Source organism: Oreochromis aureus, linkage group 6 (assembly GCF_013358895.1).
Source record: "Oreochromis aureus strain Israel breed Guangdong linkage group 6, ZZ_aureus, whole genome shotgun sequence".
Classification (NCBI taxonomy): domain Eukaryota; kingdom Metazoa; phylum Chordata; class Actinopteri; order Cichliformes; family Cichlidae; genus Oreochromis; species Oreochromis aureus.
The window spans coordinates 27,457,343-27,479,586 of record NC_052947.1 but is presented as its reverse complement, the minus strand read 5'-3'; the positions used below and the strand labels follow the sequence as shown (position 1 = coordinate 27,479,586).

Here is a 22,244-nt window from a genome sequence, read left to right as displayed (position 1 = left end):
CAACTCCCTAAAATTTCACATTCATCTATTTTTATTGTTTAAATGTGGTCAACAGACGTTTGTAAGGACTTTGAATTTTGGAAACTCATGTCTGTCTCAGAGTGAAATATATTGTATATTTAATAATAATAATAATAATAATAATAAATACTATGCAATAATAAATGATTGCATAATATTTTCATAATATTTTACCGAGCATTCATTTATGTGTCATGTCCCCTTTTGTCTCCACAGATCGAGAGGACCAGTCCATTCTCTGCACGTGAGTAAACAGACCATTTAAGGCCATTTGGCTGGTCTTATTTCAACATAACAGAGCAACTGTTTTTAAAACCATCTAACGTACACCAGCACGACACATTCTTCTGCAAGGCAGACTGAACCACCTGGACCAAATTAATGTCTCCTTTCCATTAGGAGACATGGAAACTGTCTTGCAGTGTATTTCTCTGTTGCTTCTTTTGCCTGAATTAAATGAAACTGACAATAATGCATTTACTTTACACGAGTTGAAAAGGGCAGTAAAAGTGAGTGACTTGCTTCAGGGTCTGGACACTTCTTACGTTTCTCACAAGGAGCAATAGCCTGCTCAGTGTCACTGAGAAGCATGCTTTAAAAGAAGTGTGGGTCTGAGAAATGCCTGACATTTCTGCTTCACAATCCTCTGGCGTCATTTCACTGACAAGTGCCTGCTGATGACAGGAATGAAGCCAGAGAAGGTATCAAGATATAAGCCATGCAACAAGGGTTTAAAAAACTGAACTGAACTAAAAGAACTGTAATTTACAAAGGCTGTCTGCAACCTTAATTACAATACAGTATCAACAAATTACACACCTCGCATGGTTTGGTGTCATAATTGTTCATTCAGCTGCTGCACGACTTACTATTCTCTACATTTTGCTTTAGTGAAGAGAGCAATTCTATAAAAGATCAGCCAAGTCTGAAGTTACCACCCTCTCAATCAGTTCATTTTTTATGTACAATAATTTTCCTTTTGCTCTTTACTTTATAAGATAAAGAATCTAAAGTAATACAGGGAATAACTGTATGATCCACAGACTATAAACGGGCAACAGTGTGGAGAAAAAAGCTTCCTCCTAACAGAGGGAAACATCTGGCTGTACTGGGATTATGGAGGGCAACCGTCTGCTGCCAAAGAATAACCTGAAACAACGACATAGTCGATGTTATATCAGCACATTCCTGAAAATAATCATCCATCTAACTGACTCCCCTCAATGAAGTCAAAGACAGTAGATCTACCTCAAGTTTTAATGAAAGGCATTTTGTATATTTGTGCAATTCAACAATGATTTTTATTTTTTGGAGTTTGCTTGGAGACAGACATTAAAATGTGCTGCAAATTGTGGACAGTGGTAAAGGCTTTGACACTTGTATGCATAATAAAAAACGTGAAAATCTCTTAAGCTACGGTTAGGTCAGCAGTGGGTTTTTTTGTTTTTTTTTATTGTGGAGGAGCTGAGAAATATCACACCCAGCGGTCCAAGGCCAACAACAAGCACACTGACGCAATCTCCCCACGATTACTCTCTGTTCACAGTACCTAACAAGACTGACAAGACTTACCCACCGCTCTCTCCCCATCTTTACTCCCAGCCACATCACGCTTGCCAAGTCTGAAAGGAAAACTATAGTTTTGTGCATACTTGGTTTTTGCAGATTTGCACTTACTGTAAAACCTCAGGTATGCTCTAAATCTAAACTGCTCCCCAAAGTTTTTGCAGTAGCTTTTTTTCTTTCTTTTTTTTTCCTCGTTCCATGGTAGCTGTGTGATAGAGCAGTGAAAGGCCTGCCAGCAACCACAGCTGCTGAAGTGGACTGATGCTTAAAAAATATAGTTTAAAGATAAACAGGAGAACTTATGTACCAGTGTTTAGTTTAGTCTTAGATTATATTTGTGCTGCTGTAGTGAAAAAGAGTTCTTGTCTAACCTATTAACCATGAACACTCAGCTGTGCACAAAACGGTCTAAAGTGCACAATTTTTCTTTTATAATATTTTTAATTTTATAGGACTTATCAAAAGTTTTACAATCACACAATACGCAGACAAAACTATTTAAAACAATTTTTTTTTTAAAAGAATAGAAACCAAAATTTCAAACTATTAGCATAAATGATAAAAGTATTGACCAATCATCCATTTTCTGCTTCTTATCTGGATTGTGAGAGCAGGAGAGATGCCCAGTCCTCCCTCCCCCAGCCACCTCCTCCAGTTCCTCTGGTGTGTCTCTCCTCCCAGTTAGACATGTCTGACACACCTCACCTAGGAGGCACCCAGAAGGCATCTTAATCAAATACTTGAACCACCTCACATGGCTCCTTTTGATGTGGAGCAGTGACTCTACTCTTAGCCCCTCCCAACTGACCAAGTTCCTCACCCGATCTCTAAGAGAGAGCCCCGACACCGTTCTGAGGAAGCTCATTTCTCATTCTTTTGGTGGTTACCTAGAGCTCCTGGGTATAGAAAAGGCTGGGCACATAGATTAACCAGTAAAATGGCATCTTCGCATTAACACTCAGGTCGGCTTTGGCATCACTGCTGTTGCTAACCCAAACTGTTGCTGCTCCAATCATGTGCAAAAAGCAGATGATGTTATGAAAATATGAACAGAATCTCTAGCAGCTCTAGCGGAGTCCAGCACCCAACCCAACAAGTCAGATCTATCGCTGGTAATGTGAACCAAGCTCTCGCTATGATTGTAGAAGGGACCGAATGGTTTGTGGGCCTGAAACATGATACTGAAGCGTGCCACACAGACACCCTGAGGAATGTGGTCAAATGCCTTGTCCAGATCCACTGACCCTTAAATACAACAATATTAACAATTCCCATGTCAATTTAAATTTCAGTGAGTTCATGGAGAGTTCATGGTAGACTAAGTATTAACCCTCTGAGGTCTAAATCTTCAGTGACCCTGATAAGTGCCCCTAACTCTAGCCCTATGCAAGTAAAATATGTCTTTTAAGTTGTTTAAAAAGAAAGAAAACATGTGACCTTGACCCGATTTTCACCAACCTTTAGGTACCAAAAGATTTATAAGAAAGCCTACAATGTAAAAATACGTCTAACAGTGATTTAAAAGAAGAAACAGACAAAGCAAGCCAGAGTTCAACAGGTTCCACAACCAAGGAGTCCTCACAGCAAATGTTTGGTTGCCTTTTGTATTTTATAATCATCAAATGGCTGCACTGTGAAAGTTTTAGTCTTTCTGGTTCCTGTTTTATTTGTATCGTCTTGTTGCTTTGCTTTGCAGAGGTGAGTCGGGAGCCGGTAAGACAGAAAACACAAAAAAGGTCATTCAGTACCTGGCACATGTTGCCTCCTCGCACAAAGGAAGAAAAGATCACAACATTCCCGTGAGTATTAACAAGTCTCACCAGTTTTGTCATTCCTCTCATGCGTCTTTTAGTCCTTAATTAAATGAAAACCTGATGTAATACCAGTTTAAATCAGGGGTGTCAAACTCATCTCCAAAATTATTCTCTTATTTATTGGGCAAATGACAAACTGAATTCACATTTTTACACCCAAATTTGAGCCAGCACACTAAACCCTCTGAGACCTTGCACATACAGGTGGATTAACATAACAGATGATTTTGGTCGTTACCAGTAGTGTTAATTTAGAGAAGCTGTGGCATAAACCTTACATCAGTAATTTGTTAATCACTGAAAATTATAATTTACAGATCACAATTGGAAGGTGCAAATTTTCACTTGTAGGTTTGCAACTAAACAGGAGTATTTTAGATATTTTTGGTTCAAGCAACTTATTAAGACCCAGAAATGCTTTGAGATTTTGACACATTTTCTCTCCTGGAATCGCGGCAAAAGTCCTTTAGTGCAGTTTTCATATAAAGCCATCTAGTGTGCCATTGGTGCATGTTTGAAACCCCTTTTTTAGATTTTGCTCATAAAGTGGATTTTGATTTTTTTTTTTAATTAACCCACAAGGGGGAGGGAGGGGTCATTCCACTGCTATCTTACTAATGCAGCGCTAGAAAAATGCTTTGATTGAGGTAACGATTTTTAAAAAAAGTGGGATTGTTGTTGAGGTGCTTGTGATTGTAAAGCTTTTGTGCACACAGTCTAACAGTTTACATTTGTTTATCTGTAACAAACAGCCAGAATCACCTAAACCAGTGAAACTACAGGCAAGTTTTTATGCTTTCTTACACTCCATGTTCACGTGCATGCCACACTAACCTTTAAGACAGTATTCACTTATTTAAAGATATTTTAAAAATATCTGAGTTCATCAAATGGTGTCAGCGATTTTCACTTTTCACACTTATTTAAGCTGCCTGGTGTTAACACTGAAGATATGTTATTTAGCAGATATTTTGTCTTTCTCTGTCAGGCACAAAATGCAGTTGTAAGTAAATTTTAAAAGTGGCATGATTTTTCAGACTTCTTTAAATGTGTTTGGTTTTTTGTGCTTTGTTTTACTGTGATTGACACTGGTTGAGACATTATCACGTGTATGTGGTGTTTATTTGTTGTTGTAGCCAAATAATAATAAGCCTTGAATGTCATCTTGTCATATTTAAACATTGTATTTCAGTTGTTTTCATTCATTTATATAGGTAAAAAATATATGTCTGTGTCTGCTTTTTTAAGAAAGAGCTGGAGGCCTTCCTCATTTTTAAAGTATATCACCATAAGAGCTTATGATTAGCACAATTGACCTGGTCATCGTGACCCAGACAGCCTGCAGATCGTCCGTGTCATCGTGTCTTTTGTTACTTTGTTTCAAAATACCAGACGTTCAGGACACAGCTGCGTCATTCCATGTAAAATTAACCGGGAAAATTTTCTCATCTGAGCTGCTCAGAATCAGCTGATTTACTTAGTCATTGTGTACTGTGTGTGTATTGTGTACTTATCCCAGCACTTTTTAGCTCTCCTAACTTTATAGGTAAAGGAGATGACGTTTTCAGGGCTAATAAAAACAAAAAACATAGTTAAGGTAAATTAAACTGAACCGACATCAACTTTACCAACACACCAAGTGGGACAGTCGAAAGCTTAAGTCCTGTTTTTGTTTTGTTCAGCACGATTTCATCTACAGCCAAATCTGCGCCAGTTTAATATCTTTGACATGGAGCGACAGAAATGAGCCCTGGTTCTTTTATTTGTTTTCTTATATTCAGTGTAGAGAAGTTCATTAAGTGCATTTTGGGTAAACTTTAAGAATAGGTTATAAACAGGTTATATCTTATAAACACGAGCCTCCTTTTTATCTACATTTTGATACCAAGTTTGTCTTCTTCTTCGTTCTTTGTCAAAACGATTTTCTAGTATAGTCAAATTTAACACTTGCAAATTTGGAGCCTTCAGTGCGTTTTTTAAAAATCTTTTAAATATGACTCACTGGATTCATATAAATATCATATACTAAATATAATACTTGGCTAAAACTCAGACACTACTCATAGGATAAAGGTACATTTTTGAATGGCTTCTTGCTATCATAATACAGTAATCAGCTGGTTCTGAGGGGGTCAGATGGTCATAAATTTACTTGAATTAATTTTTTTGAACGTCAGCAGTACTCTGGGTCTCGAGGGCCAGGATAAGCTATCATGATCTGTGCTGCAGCTTTCATCCATAGACTGCTGTAGGTTGTGCATAGATGTGCCTGTAACATTAATAAAATGTGTTATTTTTTTTTAAATAAATATCATTAATATAACTACTGAATCTCCTCATATCCTACAGAGTGGACCCCTGTTTTATGTGAGTAGTATGTAGTTTCTCACCTATCTTACCTCACTTACAAAATAAAAGGGGTGCTTTTCCCACTCTTTTTCCACTGGCTAGATAAACCCACTACTAACTAAATATTCCCTGAGGCTGTGTAGTAGATGCTTTCCATTAAACCTTCACCGAGCTGCTATATTTGGTTACTTTTAACCTTCGCATTGCATGAGCTCAACTTTTTTGTTCTTACTAATTTAGCAGCTTCTGCTTATTTTAACACGCATGTAACATTTACAGTGCTGACACTGTGAGGACATCTGAAGTGGTTCACTGACTTTCAAGTCATCTCATCTTATCACTGAACTAGCGGCTCGCGCAGAACCTCTTCTGACCTCTTTTCAGCCTAAGAATCTGGTCCAAATAAGTTCCCCACATGTTCGGTGTTCTCGTTGTTGGTGAGAACAGGGACTAGCAATATTTGTCTGGCCCTGTGACCTCCAAAGCAGATGTTGAGCTGTGGAAACATAGCCACAACTGGCCTCTGCCCCAGAAGATTTACTGGGACAGTTGCGACTGATCCTTTCTGAGTCCACTAAATCTCCAAAGTACTGAGCCAGAGCACACACAGTGAGCTTTTTTTATTTTTAAAAAAGATCTCTTATTTTTTGAGTGCTGGCTGATAATGGGTGACTCATTTTATCAAAATTATGCAGCAAATGGTCATTTAAAGTGGAGGAGCCAGCTCCGTTGGCCGTCAGATATCACATGTGCTCACTTTACAACAGGAATGTGGGTCAGCTCATAATGCTGCTGGACCCCCACTGATGTTTGTAATCTGCTCTTTGTTTGTGTGTGCAGACCACACAGATGTAAAGGCTGCCAGTGAACAATTTTAACTACCAAGTTGCGCCACACGCTTGTGTTTATATAGAAACAAAGGCTTTCGGTTTGAACCCTGTGCCATCTGTGGGCTGCAACGCCGCTGATGGACAGAGACCAGGTTTATCCAGTTCAGCCCTGCTTCATTCCAGCTGCTCAAAAACTCAATTAAAAGCAGCACATTTAACTCTTTGGCCAAAGATCACATTGCATGTCTCACATTCTGAGTGCAGTGCTGATTCCTCAATTCTCTTCAGTGGAATATGGCCTCAGACACACTCAAATCTTCGGTGCACGCAGCTATTTCTGTCGTAATGGGAAAATATTCCTCTGAGCCACAAGAAGAGAAATAACGTTGCAGAAGAAACTGTCTTTGGCTCCTTTAGACACGACAAAGCCAACAATATGGTTTGGATGGAAACCCAGTGGAAACACCTGTCTAAACATCTGCATAAGTCACTTATTTATTTATTCAGCTTCCTGAAGTGTCCAGCTTGACGAAAAAGAAAAAGAAAAAAGAAGCAAACTGTGTCTGCTGTGTGTTGTGGACACATTCTTCCTGACTTGATAAAATGGCTTTCTGGCTTTCGTCAAAGCAAAAAGATAAAACGTCTCTTTCGAAAGCTACAGACACATCAGTCATCTTCAGTTCCATTATTTGCAGTTCAAACTTACTTTTTAACTGCCTAAGGCTGTGCAAAAAGTCCAAAAGCCTGAGTGTGACCTCATAACAAAGTGGTTAGGCTGCATACCACATGTGAGCAGAGACTCTGTTGTTTGTTTTAAACGATTAAAGGTTTTAAATGCAACAAAATAAAAGGACTTTAAAGATGGAAGTATTTGAAAGTAGCTTCATTAAGACTGGATTATTTAAACCATTGTTTAATCTATAAAATATCACAGCTGATGTTCAAACTGGTGCTTTCATCCAGAACTCCAAAAATGTGCATTTATAGAGCAATAAACCAGAAAAACTGTTTAATTAGAACTTTTTAACCAAAATCAAAGCATATTTAATCGAAAACATTAGAGCTGGTTTATTGACTGAGAACTGGTATGAAAGCTGTTTTTGCCATAAAATTACTAAATGGATAAAGTGATTTAGACTTTCTGTCACGTATGATTTTATGTTTTCATGTGGTGGTCACATTGTGTCTTTGTGATGAAAGAGATGAAATGGGACCTAAATTCACCTGCAGTTTGAAACTTTTGGAAACTTGTATGGCTCCTTGTCACCGGGCTCATTTAGTGCTGTGGACAACAAAATAAATACAACCTTTTAATTCAAAATGATAACAATTTTTTGCTTGATTCACTTTAATTTTCTTTCCTTTCTTTTATTTTTAACCCACCACTACATTACTTTTATTCTTTTTAAAGTCTAAGAGGCAAATAAATGAGAAATTACCAGACACACAAACAATCATCTGTAGACATGTTTCTTTTGTCCAACGTGACACTTGTAATCTTTTCTGCGGCTTTTGTTTGTTCAGTTTAACTCTATGGCAGTAATGTAACGTCTTTCTGTATAAACCAAGTCTTAGGACGTCTGCTGCCTTTGTCTGCATGTCTATGTTTGACTTTTCATCGTCAGTGGAAAACTTCTCATAAGTTTAAGTTTGGTGTGTTGACCTTTGACATGGTGACAAAAGACTCCTTTTTTGTGATAGGGTGAACTGGAACGGCAGCTTTTACAAGCCAATCCCATCCTTGAATCTTTTGGGAATGCAAAGACTGTGAAAAATGACAACTCCTCACGTTTTGTAAGTAGAGAAAAATGATCAGCTAAACTAAAATTTTTTTCGCCTCAGGACCATTTTTACTGATTCATCGTTGGCACCTAGATCAGTTTTAGCAAATGTGTTTATGTCTTGTAACTGTAATTTACAAGACAAAGCCATTTATCTGGACACTGTTGCCTGCTAATCATTTAGGAGACCTTTGTTATACTGGACTTGCTGGGACTTAAGGCAGCTGTTATTCAGTTATAGAGAAAAAAAGGATCAGTTGTCTCATGTGTTTCTATAGCAAATTATTTTCTCAAATTGTTTTTTTTCTTTCTATAATTAGAATATAATTATATATTATTAGAGAAATATCAGTGACGGCCTGCATTGCTTTCTACTGGATAAAATTTAATAATCAGGCTCGCAGTCTAAGCATTACTCATGCTTTTGAAGGATTCACACTGAGTCCTGGTACATTATTCTGCTACCATCAGTGCAGATTCTCACTGCCTCATTGTGTGTTATAAAAGAGCCATTATGTAATCGATTGAATGCTGCTCATGTTGTTTTGTGCACTTCCTGAAACTTATCTTGTGTTAATCTCGACAGGGGAAATTCATCCGGATCAACTTTGATGTCACTGGATACATCGTTGGGGCCAACATTGAAACCTGTATCCTGTTTTAAAACAGAAGTATTCATGTAAAGGGGAATTTTATATTCAGTATTTTTAGAAGAATACTTCTTTTCTGTGATCTCAGTTTGGACCGTCCATAAAGAAACGTATAAAATGTTGAACTTTTTCATGTGCTATACATATTCATTTAGTTTAATCTTTGTTTATTCATATCAGCAACTCCTTTTGTCAACCTTGGACACCAGATAATCCCAAAGCCTGATATGTGGCATACTGACCCACCAAACAGATCTGGTTTTCTTGACTTTCTCTGTCAGACTTACTGGAAAAATCCAGAGCTATTCGTCAAGCCAAAGATGAGCGTACCTTCCACATTTTTTATCAGCTGCTGGCTGGAGCCGGGGAGCACCTCAAATGTGAGTAGTCCGAGTTTCAATAACTCTAAACCGTGGCTTGTTTTTGCATTGTATTTTTGTGTAACCCAACCATAGTTTATGCTATTTTACAGTACATACAGCATTAAAATCAGACACCTTATTTTGCCTTATTGTTCCTAATGTTATCTGTAGCTCTGTCATGGCCTAATTTTGTGTGAAGTCCATGTGAATCATTTTGGGGGTAAAATGTGTTTTGTTTTTCCATCTTGTGACCACAGCGGACCTGCTTTTGGAAGGATTCAACAACTACCGCTTCCTGTCCAATGGTAACATCCCAATCCCGGGCCAGCAGGACAAAGACAACTTCCATGAGACCATGGAGGCCATGCACATCATGAGTTTCGGCCATGAGGAGATTCTGGGTATATTTTTAATAGCCCAATAAAATAAACATATACCGAAAACTCTCAAACTAGTTAGTTTGCCTTTGCTTGATTGGTAAAGCGATAGTGGTTCAAGGTTTAAGTTACAGTGAAACAGCAGTTCTGTTCAGTTCTGCGACGTGAGGGTTCAGCAAATTAAAACAGTTAAAAACTGGTTTACTGCAGATTAAGCTGCACATGATTTTCCCCTCTCTTAGAAATAATCAGGAAAGAATATATATTTTGGCCTAGAACCACTGGAAATGTTAATGTTTGCTAACTTAATAAACATGTGGCTCCTACTGGTATTGTACTTTTAGCTAATGGAAAAACCTTTTATTGGATTAAATGACGTATTCCTTCACATCAAATAATAAGTGACTTTAAGGTTAGTATTAATGTAATAATTCTATATTCTAAAAAAAGACAAATAAGAGGTATTTTTATGTTAAAAAATATTCATGCTGTATAATATAACAGATACTGTATTTAACTCAAATTTGGACAGCACAATAAATTGATGAAAGTAAGTTGCGCGGGATAAGAGTGAAGTGTTGGGTGTAACGGTGCTAAGTGGTCAACCTGTATTCCACTAACTGTTTAGGAATAACAGTCATTTTTCTGCTGTTTTGGTGTTATTCATTACTAGTTTTGTAGGTTATCGGAGTCTTTTTGCACTTTTTTTTTGTTAACTTTTTAAATATAGTTAATGAAGTAAAATGATGTCATACTCAAGTAATTTTGTTTTCTCTGGATTCTGATATTTGTAGCCATGTTGAAAGTGGTGTCCTCAGTCCTTCAGTTTGGCAACATCATCTTTAAGAAGGAGAGGAACAGTGACCAAGCTTCTATGCCTGATAATACCGGTAAGTATCCCAGAATTGTGTACACACACACATCTGCTCTATAACCTCGGAGCTCGGGGGTCAGGACACCCTCCTCCTCCTGCTGCTTTTCCTCTTCTCATATATATTTCAGCTCTTCTCCTTCACTGTGCACCTCCCTCACGCTGTGCGCCTCATCCACAGCTCAGAGGGGCCTGTGATTTATGTCTGTTCGCTCCCTGCGCCTTGTCAGCTTGCCATTAAACCACATCATTGAGAGGATTTACTCCTGAAGGAAATGGGGCACAGCCTTCCAGTTCCTCCACATGTGGCACTGCATATTTGGCACTTAACAGAGCGATACGGGGGGAGAGGATGAGTCTGGTGCCAACGATCCAGCTCAGTTAGATATTTCCAAATTCAACAGCAGAAATCAGGACTGAAGCAGATGGTTTTTTTTTTTTTTTTTTAAATAGTCAGTTTTGGCTATCTAGAACGGATTCTGCTTTTTCTACTTTTCCACAAGCTCCAGCCACATAAAATATAACACTGTTCCAGAAACATTTCTCATGAAAACTGTAGTAAATCTTAATATTAGTCACTAAAAGAAAACAGCAAAGCTCACCTATGTTTTTTCACAGATTATATATTCTGTTTATATATCAGTTAGATGATCTAATACTCAGACAGTGCTGTTAAAGTAGTTTGGGGGAAAAACCGTGTCTCATTCGAGTAACTCTTGAAAACCAAACTTTTTTCCTCTACGCATTTAATAATTTCTGCTTCATGTTTGATTTCTATTAGGTACAAGCCACAGTTACACAAATTAAAATACTGTGGTGTATAGGTTGTGTATGAAAGCCTTGCGTTGGGAATTATGGCTGCTGACTTCATGAGAAGGAGAGCAGGGAGCATATTTGGGTGAATGGATGAATGAATTACTTTGTTATTATGAGCTAATGCTCTCAAGCTTGGTGAGCAAGTTGCATCCACTCAGGGGGTGCCTGCTAATTAGTAAGTAAGTAATTAGCAAATAATATTTTAAAAAAAGCAGTGCTACAGTGTCACATACCATTATAGATAGCTGCACAGCTAGCCAGATTACTTTTCATCTAATTAGAGAAAAAGGCTGCAAAAGTCACTGACACCACAAACACGGCTCACAAGTTCAGCTTGGTGACACAACTTAGCAGAGTCACTCAGATTAGTCATGATCCTAATGACCTGAAACTTTTAGCCTTTAATACAGTTTCACCAGGTTATCTATAAAAACAATATCATTCATTAGCAACAGAGAACAAAACTGCAGTTTCCCAAATCACCCATTTGAGCGTTGCCTTAGCAAGTCCATCCACACAGATCAGGCATCCTTCCAGTGAAAATGCTCGAATTTACAGCAGAAAGAAACCCGTTTAGATGGCAAACAGTCTGAGTAGCACCTTTCTACTAAGTGTGTTTTCTACCATGATTCTGATTCACCCAATCACACATTCATAAAGTGCTTTTTATCAATAGCCAAGCACTTTACTTAACATTCACACAATTAAACTCCACTGACCTTCTGATTGGCAGATGACCCACTTTTAACACCTGAGCCACAGTCAAACCAAAGAACCTACAGCCTGATACTATAAATGGTTCCTACACATTAAGTCATTTCTGCTTTCTGTTTTATATCATGGAGTGTAGGTGCATGCAGGCTGAAATCCACTGTAGGGTTGATTTTCTTCTGATGTAAATGAAGTTGTTTTGCTCTCCAGCTGCTCAGAAGCTCTGCCATCTGCTGGGGATGAATGTAATGGAGTTTACCAGAGCCATCCTGACTCCCAGGATCAAAGTGGGGAGAGACTACGTCCAAAAAGCTCAGACTAAAGAGCAGGTCAGTTTGCTTTGTTTTGGGTTTTTTTTCTATTGACTAATGTAATGTGTTTCCTCATTTGTTCTTGAGATCTTTGGTAACAGATTAACAGCTGTATATTGATTGTTTAACTAAAAAGTGCATTTGTGTTTTTTCTGCTAGATAGCTGCATAATACAGCTGTCTTGTTAGATGAATTAAGTGGAGCATCCAGAGCTCATGTGGTTAAAATTCAGCTTCAGGTCGTGTGTACAAAGTCTTAGATGAACCGCACCTGGGCCTTTTCCAAATCATTGTTACAACAGCTTCCTCAGTCTGTGTGGGTCCTCATCCTAACCCCTTGTAAAGCATAGTTTCAGGCTGCTTCTGCATACTGAAAGTTGTAAAACTTGTAACTTATGTTCCTTATGCACAACCCCAGGGCTCTCTCGCTGTGAGGCATTGGTGGCAAGCACTAAGCCAGGGAAGTCTAAATAACGAAAGCTTATAGTCAAAACAGTTTTTAAAAAAATAAAAGCATGAAGAATGTTATTTTGAACTTTTCTACATTCATTTGTTAAATGAAGCATTGGTGCAGTAGTCCTGCAGACTGATACAGATCCAGCTGTCATCTGAGCATTTCGGATAAAAAGTCTCAGAAAGAAAACGTGAGTGCAACTAGAAGTGTATTTGTAGAATTCATTTTCTTTCAGCCCACACACACTTGTCTTTTTTGTTGTTGTTGTTGTTGTTCCCGTGCCACATTCAGCTCATTTCTCTGTTCATTGTTTGGTCACGGTCTTCTTTTCTCACGCTTTCTCTCTGCAGGCGGACTTTGCTGTCGAGGCCCTGGCTAAAGCTACGTATGAGCGTCTGTTCCGCTGGCTTGTCCATCGCATTAATAAAGCCCTGGACCGAACCAAACGGCAGGGTGCCTCCTTCATCGGTATCCTGGACATTGCTGGTTTTGAGATCTTCCAGGTCTGAATTCAAATCTTTTAGTTCTTTAATGACAAAGTTTATCTATTTATTTTTATTTGCCACGTGGTTAGAGGTTGTCAGTTTGCGTCATTGGTGATTATTTCCAGTGATGATGATGTTCCTGCTTGTGTCGATCTTCCTCTCGTGCAGCTGAACTCGTTTGAGCAGCTCTGCATCAACTACACCAACGAGAAGCTGCAGCAGCTCTTCAACCACACCATGTTCATCCTGGAGCAGGAGGAGTACCAGAGGGAGGGGATCGAGTGGAGCTTCATCGACTTCGGCCTCGACCTGCAGCCCTGCATCGACCTCATCGAGAGGCCGGTCAGTTCCATTATTAGCTTTTGTCAGTTAGATTCATTCTAATTAGAACTGAAGTTGGAGAATGTTTTAACTTTAATCTTTCTTTACTTATTTAGCAGCTAAATTATAATACTTAATAATTTCCTTTTAATCATGCACTGCTTTATTCTATTCAACAAATGTCCTTTTTATTCCTGTTAATGTCTAATAAAGAAATGAAGCTTGAAGTCTAAGTCAGAAGAATAGTAGTCTTTTTTTCTGGACAAAAAAAATATATGTATACATGTATATATTTTAAGGGGGTTGGTTTTGGGATTAAAGAGTTTTTTTTCTACCACAAACCACAAATCTCAAAACATAACAAAAGCCAAAAATCACATCTTCTGACAGCGTGGGGGGGATGTAATAATTCACGTAGTTGTCCTGGTGTGATATCATAAAGATATCATGAAGAATATCACACCAGGAAAAAAAATGGCTCAGAGTTCAAGCAATGCGAGACACGTGTTTCTGTTAAAGGCAAATATGCCAGAGAAGCTATTTTGAAAATGAAATGAGATCCGTTGTCTTTCTGGTGTCGATGCTATCTCCCTCTCCACCCTCTCTGCAGTCTTAACGTCCTGTCCTGTGTTATGACTCCTCTAGGCGAACCCTCCAGGCGTGTTGGCTCTGCTGGATGAGGAGTGCTGGTTCCCTAAAGCCACAGACAAGACATTTGTAGACAAGCTGATCCAGGAGCAGGGCACGCACACCAAGTTTCAGAAGCCCCGGCAGCTCAAAGATAAGGCCGACTTCTGCATCATCCACTACGCCGGCAGGGTATGCTTGTGTTTTTTTTGTGGGGTTTTTGTGTTTTTTATCTGTATAAAAATCAGCCGGTTCCTGTTGCTGCCTCCCTGACTGTTCAGGATGTTTGATGCTTGTTTTTAGGCCATGATAAGCTAGCTCTTTTAAAAAGAATCCCTCAGTTCAGACACACAGGTGAGAAAGTAATCAGAGTGACAGTCACAGCTGCTACAGCTGATATCATCACACTTATGCTTCAGTTCACCATAATCCTCTTTTCTGAATCCCTCTTTCATCCCTGAAAAGTTGCTGACTGTCAGAGGTCACATAAAACGCTGACACATACTTCTCCTGTGGGGGGATTTCAGGGAAACACTGAAACAGCTTGATTTATATTTCATCGTGAGGGAGTGGGTTCGGATAGTCCGTGGTGCTTCGCAACAGAGTGCAGCATTTGTCTCGTAGGGAGACCCACAGAGTAGCACATCTGTTTATCATTGTGTGGACTTTGTTTCACGCCTCAATATTTCAAAAAACTGAAAGATTCCAGCTGTAGGAACGTCTGCCGTGGAGAAAAATCTGCAGCACGACGAAGCCAAACGCTGTAAATGTTGTTAACACAGGTGTGCACAGAGAAAAATGATCTCATTCAGAGCAGTGTGGAAATGTTTCTTGATTTTTATACTTCTACAATCAGAAAAGATGAAGTCTTGTATGTGTTTGGTTTTTAGGGAACATGTGATTCAGGCAGTGACATATGATGCACAAACTATGAAATGGAGAATTTTTTCCAATATAACATCAGACATATTTTGGTATTTATGTGTTGCTCTTTATTAAACGGCATCTTTGTTAGCTTCAATTCTTTCCACCAAAATCCTCCAAACTGCACAGATGGGAAATTAACATTTTTATAGTTTTCGCTTTCAAACATGAAATATTCTGACTTACAGATCTTTAAAAGTGAATGGATCCTAAATAAAGGGGGAGTTTATTATACAAAGAATGACCAACAAACATTTTCACGTTGAATTACCATCTTGACGTCTAGTCTGGGTTGTAATATATCTCCGAAATAAAAGTTGTGCCGACCTGGGAGACATAACAAAATAATATTGTTGCTTGTTGAGCGTCACTTGGATATTCAAGTTGGATTTTCCAGCTACAAAAAAGCTTGTGCTGGAAGAAAAACCTCTGTACTGAAGAATAGTTGTAGATTGTCTTTTATCAACTACAACAAAACAACATAAAATATTCTCAAGAGAAGAGTAAGAAAGTTAAAGAAAATGTACCATGAAAGGTAAACTTGAACTGTTCACCTCTTGCTCTGGAGTCCGATTCTCATCCAACTGAGCTAAATGATCCTGATACCGAGTTTATAAAGCTGCAGGAGGTAGAGAGGCCTGTCCCATGAGGTCCGTGCTTCTCAAGTCTAAATGTTGTTTGGGCAAGATACTATCACTGTGTGCATGAAAGCACCTACATAGCTCTCGAAGTTGGTAAAATAAAGCACTGTGAATGTGGCTTGTAAGTTTTTAGAATAAAAAACACCTTATAGGTCATAGTGACAGTTAAATTCACCATGAAGTTCACAGTGATTGAGACAGAATTTACACATAGATATACGTTAATGGGCTTCCAAATGTTAAAAATGTAATAGATTACATTTTGGTTAACCATATCATTTATGTATACCTGTCAGTGATGATCATTCAGAAATGATAGAATCTTTTCTGTTAGAAAGATACAAATAAATAAGATAAAGTTAACGAAATAAACTTTATTTATCCCAAAGGTGGGGAATTAGTGTCTGAGCAGCCAAACATTTTAAACTTTGAAATAAAGTAGTTTTTTTCTTCATTATAAATTTGTTTATTTTTGGGTGGCTTTTTGTTATTTTTTTTATTATAATATAAAAAAGAAATGAAGCAGAATATGTCAATAAAGCAAGACAAACAGACAGTATCAGAAAGATGGAACGATATTGTGCGAATGAGCATAGTTACATAAATCATAGAAAAAACGTAAATGAGTAACACCTAACAAATAACTGCAGGTATTTTGATACAATGGAGGAAAGATTTCCTGGATCTGTGACTCTGCACAGACACTCGATCAGTCCACGCTCACTGTGTCTCATCCTTAATCGGCTCACTGAGCTCGTCCATATTGTGCAAACACCGGCCGTTCCCCATGATAACCAGCTGTGAAACCCTGTCACTTCCACTGTGGTTTCATTGGTATTATTGGCGTCAATATGTTTTTTAAAACAAAATGGCCATTTCACATTAGGATAAAGCTAGGAACATGAGAATGAGGTCACAATTTTTTCTATCTTTTTTTTTAATATGAATTAATGTTAAAAACCAAAATGTCTTATAGATAATAGTGCTTTTTCTGAGCTATAACTCTGTTTACTCTTACAGGTGGACTACAAGGCAGATGAGTGGCTAATGAAGAACATGGACCCTCTGAATGACAACGTGGCGACACTTCTCCATCAGTCAACTGACAAGTTTGTTGCTGAACTGTGGAAGGATGGTAACTTACCACCTACTTATCTCTGAACGTTTAAGTCAGCTGTAACAACTACAACCAACTGGTTCTATTAATACTTCCTGTAGTTCATTATGTTTGTACCTGTTTGCTTTTCTACATCTACATGTCTGTCACTGAAGCCTACTAACAGCAGCAGCTGTCTGCCTCATTGACCCTTTTCTAAGAGCGTCCCATCCTTGTCTCTCTCTCTCTGTGTTGTAGAGATTCAGACCATTCAAAGGGCCTCATTCTATGACAGTGTCACTAGTCTGGATGAGCCGGCAGGTGAATGACTGGGTCGTGCTGGGCCAGAATCATAGTTGAAAATGACCTGTTGGTACATTTCTGCCCAGATCTGGCTCTGTGCTTCATGCTTCAGCCGGTGCTGTCTGTCATAGCTACAGTGGCTCCCATCTGCTTCCAGGCTGCATGGCTCCCTTGTCTCAGCCAAAAGCAGTAGTGCCCAGTTCCCAAATAAGCTAGAGTAGAATATAGTCATTGTCTCTCTTTAGTCGAACCAGTGTGCTTTAATTTGTTTCGGTGTGTTAGTGGGCTGACATGGGGTCTTGTGATCTTTGTATGTCCAGCTGCCCTGAAGCAAGCATCAAGAATCTAGTGCATCTAGTGTGTCTGAGTCTGATTGCTGTTTATTCTTCCCTCTGTCCCCCATCAGTGATGTGAAACATCCACGAGCAAATGAAGGATTTGAAACTCTACTGAAGAATATTTAATAACATTATTGTCCCGCCTTCCTCCTGTCCCTACACACAGTGGCAGAGAATTAAAACCAGATGTGGAATTTTGCTTTGGCTCTGAGCTCAGATATCACTGTGGAGGGTCCAGAAAGCAGGTCGTGTATCACCTCGGTTAAACTCAGGAGTCTGTGATTGTAATTATGATTTAACTGCTGGGAAATTAATATATAGTGATGGGGGGAAAATATCAATCACAGCCTATTGTATTCCTCCCTCTTGCAGTGTGATTATTAAAACTTACAGGCACTCTAAACTCGCTCCCCCTCCAGCCTGACTTATCAACTGAATAAACTGAACTGACACATTACTGAGTAATATTACTGAATAATAATGATAGACAAAGGTATCTGTATAGAATAAGTAATTCTTGCTTTTTGTTACTTTTCCAGTTTTTAAGATATAATTTATTATAAATGTGTTTCTTCTTGTTACATTTTGTAATGTAGTATGGTGAGATACTTATGACACACCCCTTTTTATAAGTGACATAAGGGTCAGTCCACTTGATCCCGCCCCCTGATAGACTTTTCCAATACTGTATCAAACAAATCAGCTGACTCTAAGGAGGTCACCTGTTATATGAGATGACCCAAAGTCTGTGTTTAATCAGGTGTTAAGATTTGCAGGTTTTAGGTTTTGTCAGTGAAGCTTGTGTTAAGTTGTCTGTAGGAATTACTGTTGATCACATCCTGAGGTCCATCGTAACAGGCAGAGGCAGGGACGTCTCACTGCTAACATGACGTGAGTCTGACTCTGTTTAACAGCTGGTTTCAGGTTTAGTTCAAAGCAGTATTTTCTGTTATACTGGAGGTTTTTTAAGCACAGCTGGCCGTTAAATGATAATATACCTGAGGATACTGATGATGAAGGGTTTAGTTTGTTTTTGTTTGTTTGTTTCTTGAGGTCATTCCAAAGCAGAACTTGATGGTCAAAATACATCATGTTCCAGTTGTGGGTCTTAAATGAAGTTCAGACTCACATTAACATCTCATAAAGTTACCTCAGCTGCTCAAACCCACAAGCAAGTAGATCTCACAAGTACAGGTCGTCCCACTGCCGTGGCCCTAACCTCTGAAAAGTTATTTTTATTTAATTTTATTATTTTTTTCTTAAAACCTTGAATTTTTTCCACAATCAAAACTGCTTCATCTTAAGAAAAAAATCACTCAAAAGTGCTGATGTTTATACTGAGGTATGTTCCTTCACAAGAGTAACTCACACTGTAGTTTATTTTAAGAACGCATACACCATCCTGCTCTCAGAAATACCTAATAGAGCATCAAATCCACCACAAAATACACAGAAAACTGAAAACTATGTTAATCCAGCTGTTTTGGATCAAGCTGTTCTCTCTGTTTCCCACACATATATTTTACTGAGGCAGGCCACTCTAATATATTTTCCCATCTCACTATTATAAAAAGAGACAAATTTTAGCATTTTTTGTTTCTATTTTTTCATCCATCTAAGAAAATAACACCATCCACAATCAGTCTACTGACTGACAACCCCCTTGCTGTTATTTAGAAGGTTAAGTCACTGCTAACCAGCTACCCATGGCATTTCCCATCTCGTGTTTCCCATAAAGACTCGCTTATTGGCAAAGTTGTTGTTGTTTTTGTTGTTGGTGGTGTCTTCAAAATCATTAGGCAAGAGGATCTCTTAAAGAGGCGGCTGATTATTACTGTTCAGTTATTTATTAATGTAACAGGTGTAGTTCTCTCTTATTTTGCTAGTCATGGTTAACCCTGAGTTAACGCTGAGTGATGCTTTTTAAAAGAAGTTATCAAAAAGTATATACAGTGTTTTGCTGTCTTATAGTTACGAAACTTTATTATTATAACTTTAACGTTATTATCTTAGCAGTATGGTGGTGCAGGTTTTTTATCAAAAGCACTAAAATATTGAAAAGCATGAATTTAGCCGCCATCGAACACCCACAGAAAGGTTCCTCTCACCACAGAGTCGTGTGTGTATACAGTGTTTAAAATACGAAACAGTTTGGCTAAATGTTTCATTTCCACCTGCAGAAACCAGCGATACTTTTAGACTCTTGACTGCTGCTTTGATAGACTGCCTTCATTTGATAGTTTTCATTCATCTGCACTCGGTCATGTAGCCACATTATGCCACCGTGCTGCTACCACTTGTTCCTGCAGTGACCATCTCAGAAATACACAGACTCACGATAACATGTCCCCGTCTCCCCTCCAGTCGACCGCATCGTGGGCCTGGACCAGGTGGCAGGAATGAACGAGACGGCGTTTGGTGCCACCTACAAAACGAAAAAGGGCATGTTTCGTACAGTGGGACAGCTCTACAAAGAGTCACTCACTAAGCTTATGGCCACACTGAGGAACACCAACCCCAACTTTGTCCGCTGCATCATCCCCAACCACGAAAAAAGAGTAAATACTTTTACTTATCAGAAGTGGAAAGTCTGGGACTCCTTTAAAAAATAAAATATGGTAAAGTTTCTGTTTCTGTATTTAAGAGTGTATCATTTCCTCCTTCAGGCTGGTAAACTTGAGCCTCACCTGGTTCTGGACCAGCTCAGGTGTAACGGAGTCTTGGAGGGGATTCGTATCTGCAGACAGGGCTTCCCCAACCGCATCGTCTTCCAGGAGTTTAGACAGCGGTGAGAAACATCACCACTTTTTTTAACTCCCAAAAGGTTGATTCTGTTCATCTGGACATAGCGTTTTCGTTTGGAGAAGCGTTTCATCACTCATCCAAGTGACTTCTTCAGCCTCAGCTGACTGCAGGTTTCCCCAGTCTGCACAATGACTGAAACTAGTCCACTGAATGAACAATGGGCTGTGAGGTCAGTTCCTTGATCATTAATATGCAAATTGTCATGACCATTGATCAAAGACCAATGGCCCTGAGTACCATTCACAGAGAGTTGGGGAACAGCTGCAATCACAGCACGGAAAACGCTATGTCCAGATGTCCTATGTCCAGATGTCCTATGTCCAGATGAACAGAATCAACCTTTTGGGATTTACTTATCTGGATGATTGAGCATCCAAACAAACTAATTTTTAACTTTTTCTTTTTTCTTTTCAAGGAGAAAACTTTGACTTATTCACACTTTGTTCTCTTTGCACACAGATATGAAATCCTTACACCCAACGCTATCCCCAAGGGTTTCATGGATGGGAAACAAGCCTGTGAGAGAATGGTAATGCTATCTTTCCTGATCCTGTGATGGCTGTTGGATATATACACCACTGCTGATAGGAGAAGACTTCTGACACATCCAAAAACAGAGTGAAACAGACTTCAAGGCTCAGTCCACACTGATTCAAAGAAACTTTACATTTAATCCATAAACAGAAGCAAAAACACTTCTCACCATTTACAGGTTTGAATATCCCCAAGACAAGCACTGGACAGTCAACCTGGAGGGGCTGTTATGGGGTGTCAAAATATTAATTTGTCTTTTTAAATGTTTTCTAAACTTGACTAGACAAGAGTTCTCATTAATACAACAGCTTTAAGTCTTAAACAAAAGAAATCAGTCCACATACCTCAAACCAAGAGTGAAAATTCCCTCCACACCACACATGAATAGAGTTCCTGGGTCCAGAACGATTTCTGGATCTGAAAGTTTGTGACATTTTCTTGGAAGCGATCGAACTACCAGTTTTCATTTTACCCCTCAGCCATAAAAGGCTGATGGGGTATTGGGTGACATGGACACCCAAGTTTGTGAATGCAATAACTCCAGAAGGACGTCATCTAGGTTCTCCAACCTGATACCATATGTGCGTCTACCACAATGCTGAGGGGTAGCACAGTATTTTGTTTATTTTTATATGCATTTGTGTAGACGTCGCCTGAAATGTCCAACCTGGCCTCATCTTGCAATGGTAAAAAAGAATCCTTCCAAAAAAAATTCCTTCATCTAGATCTGGATTGACACCAAGAGTTAATCAGGCCTGACCTACGCTAAAAGTTTGTAACTTTTTCTGTGATCCTGCTAAGAAACAGTCTGAACCAATCTATTAATCTCTGTGGCAGAGGTTGTTTAAGCCCATGCAGTTTATTCATCTACAACTTGCTTTGTTCCTTTTATAGATCCAAGCCCTGGAGCTGGACCCCAACCTGTTCCGGATTGGTCAGAGTAAGATCTTCTTCAGAACTGGTGTTCTGGCTCATCTGGAGGAGGAGCGAGACCTGAAGATCACTGACATCATCATCTACTTCCAGTCCGTGTGCCGTGGATACTTGGCCCGCAAGTGAGTCTTTATATCGCTGTATGTTCTGCTACATATGGGTTATTCCCATATTCCCCTACAGTCTACACTACTCGGTTGTTTGCGCCCCCTTTCCTTTTATGTGCTCTCTGGCTGACCTCCTTGTAGTATTGCTAGTAAGTCGCCTGTCACGTGCTTAACCAATCAGAGCCTCTAGCCGCTTCTTGTACCCCAGTGTATTAGTT

The 22,244-nt window shown here is 39.0% G+C and overlaps 1 protein-coding gene across 3 annotated transcripts in view; it reads left to right on the top strand.

Moving 5' to 3' along the window:
- The window catches only part of LOC116310838 (myosin-10-like), a 65,290-nt gene that overhangs the window by 25,338 nt on the left and 17,708 nt on the right, over positions 1 to 22,244 (top strand). Inside the window, exons 4-22 of one of the 3 annotated variants that reach the window (XM_039613347.1) lie at positions 238 to 265; positions 3,284 to 3,386; positions 4,154 to 4,183; positions 4,390 to 4,404; positions 5,751 to 5,768; positions 8,282 to 8,374; positions 8,948 to 9,011; positions 9,293 to 9,391; positions 9,631 to 9,774; positions 10,545 to 10,640; positions 12,359 to 12,477; positions 13,263 to 13,415; positions 13,566 to 13,739; positions 14,364 to 14,537; positions 16,931 to 17,045; positions 20,012 to 20,205; positions 20,314 to 20,435; positions 20,912 to 20,981; positions 21,881 to 22,041. In XM_039613347.1, the coding sequence (XP_039469281.1) occupies positions 238 to 265; positions 3,284 to 3,386; positions 4,154 to 4,183; positions 4,390 to 4,404; positions 5,751 to 5,768; positions 8,282 to 8,374; positions 8,948 to 9,011; positions 9,293 to 9,391; positions 9,631 to 9,774; positions 10,545 to 10,640; positions 12,359 to 12,477; positions 13,263 to 13,415; positions 13,566 to 13,739; positions 14,364 to 14,537; positions 16,931 to 17,045; positions 20,012 to 20,205; positions 20,314 to 20,435; positions 20,912 to 20,981; positions 21,881 to 22,041 (1,972 nt within the window). The remainder of the gene's footprint in view (positions 1 to 237; positions 266 to 3,283; positions 3,387 to 4,153; positions 4,184 to 4,389; positions 4,405 to 5,750; positions 5,769 to 8,281; positions 8,375 to 8,947; positions 9,012 to 9,292; positions 9,392 to 9,630; positions 9,775 to 10,544; positions 10,641 to 12,358; positions 12,478 to 13,262; positions 13,416 to 13,565; positions 13,740 to 14,363; positions 14,538 to 16,930; positions 17,046 to 20,011; positions 20,206 to 20,313; positions 20,436 to 20,911; positions 20,982 to 21,880; positions 22,042 to 22,244) is intronic. The other 2 variants (XM_031727744.2, XM_039613349.1) reach the window with 2 other exon arrangements.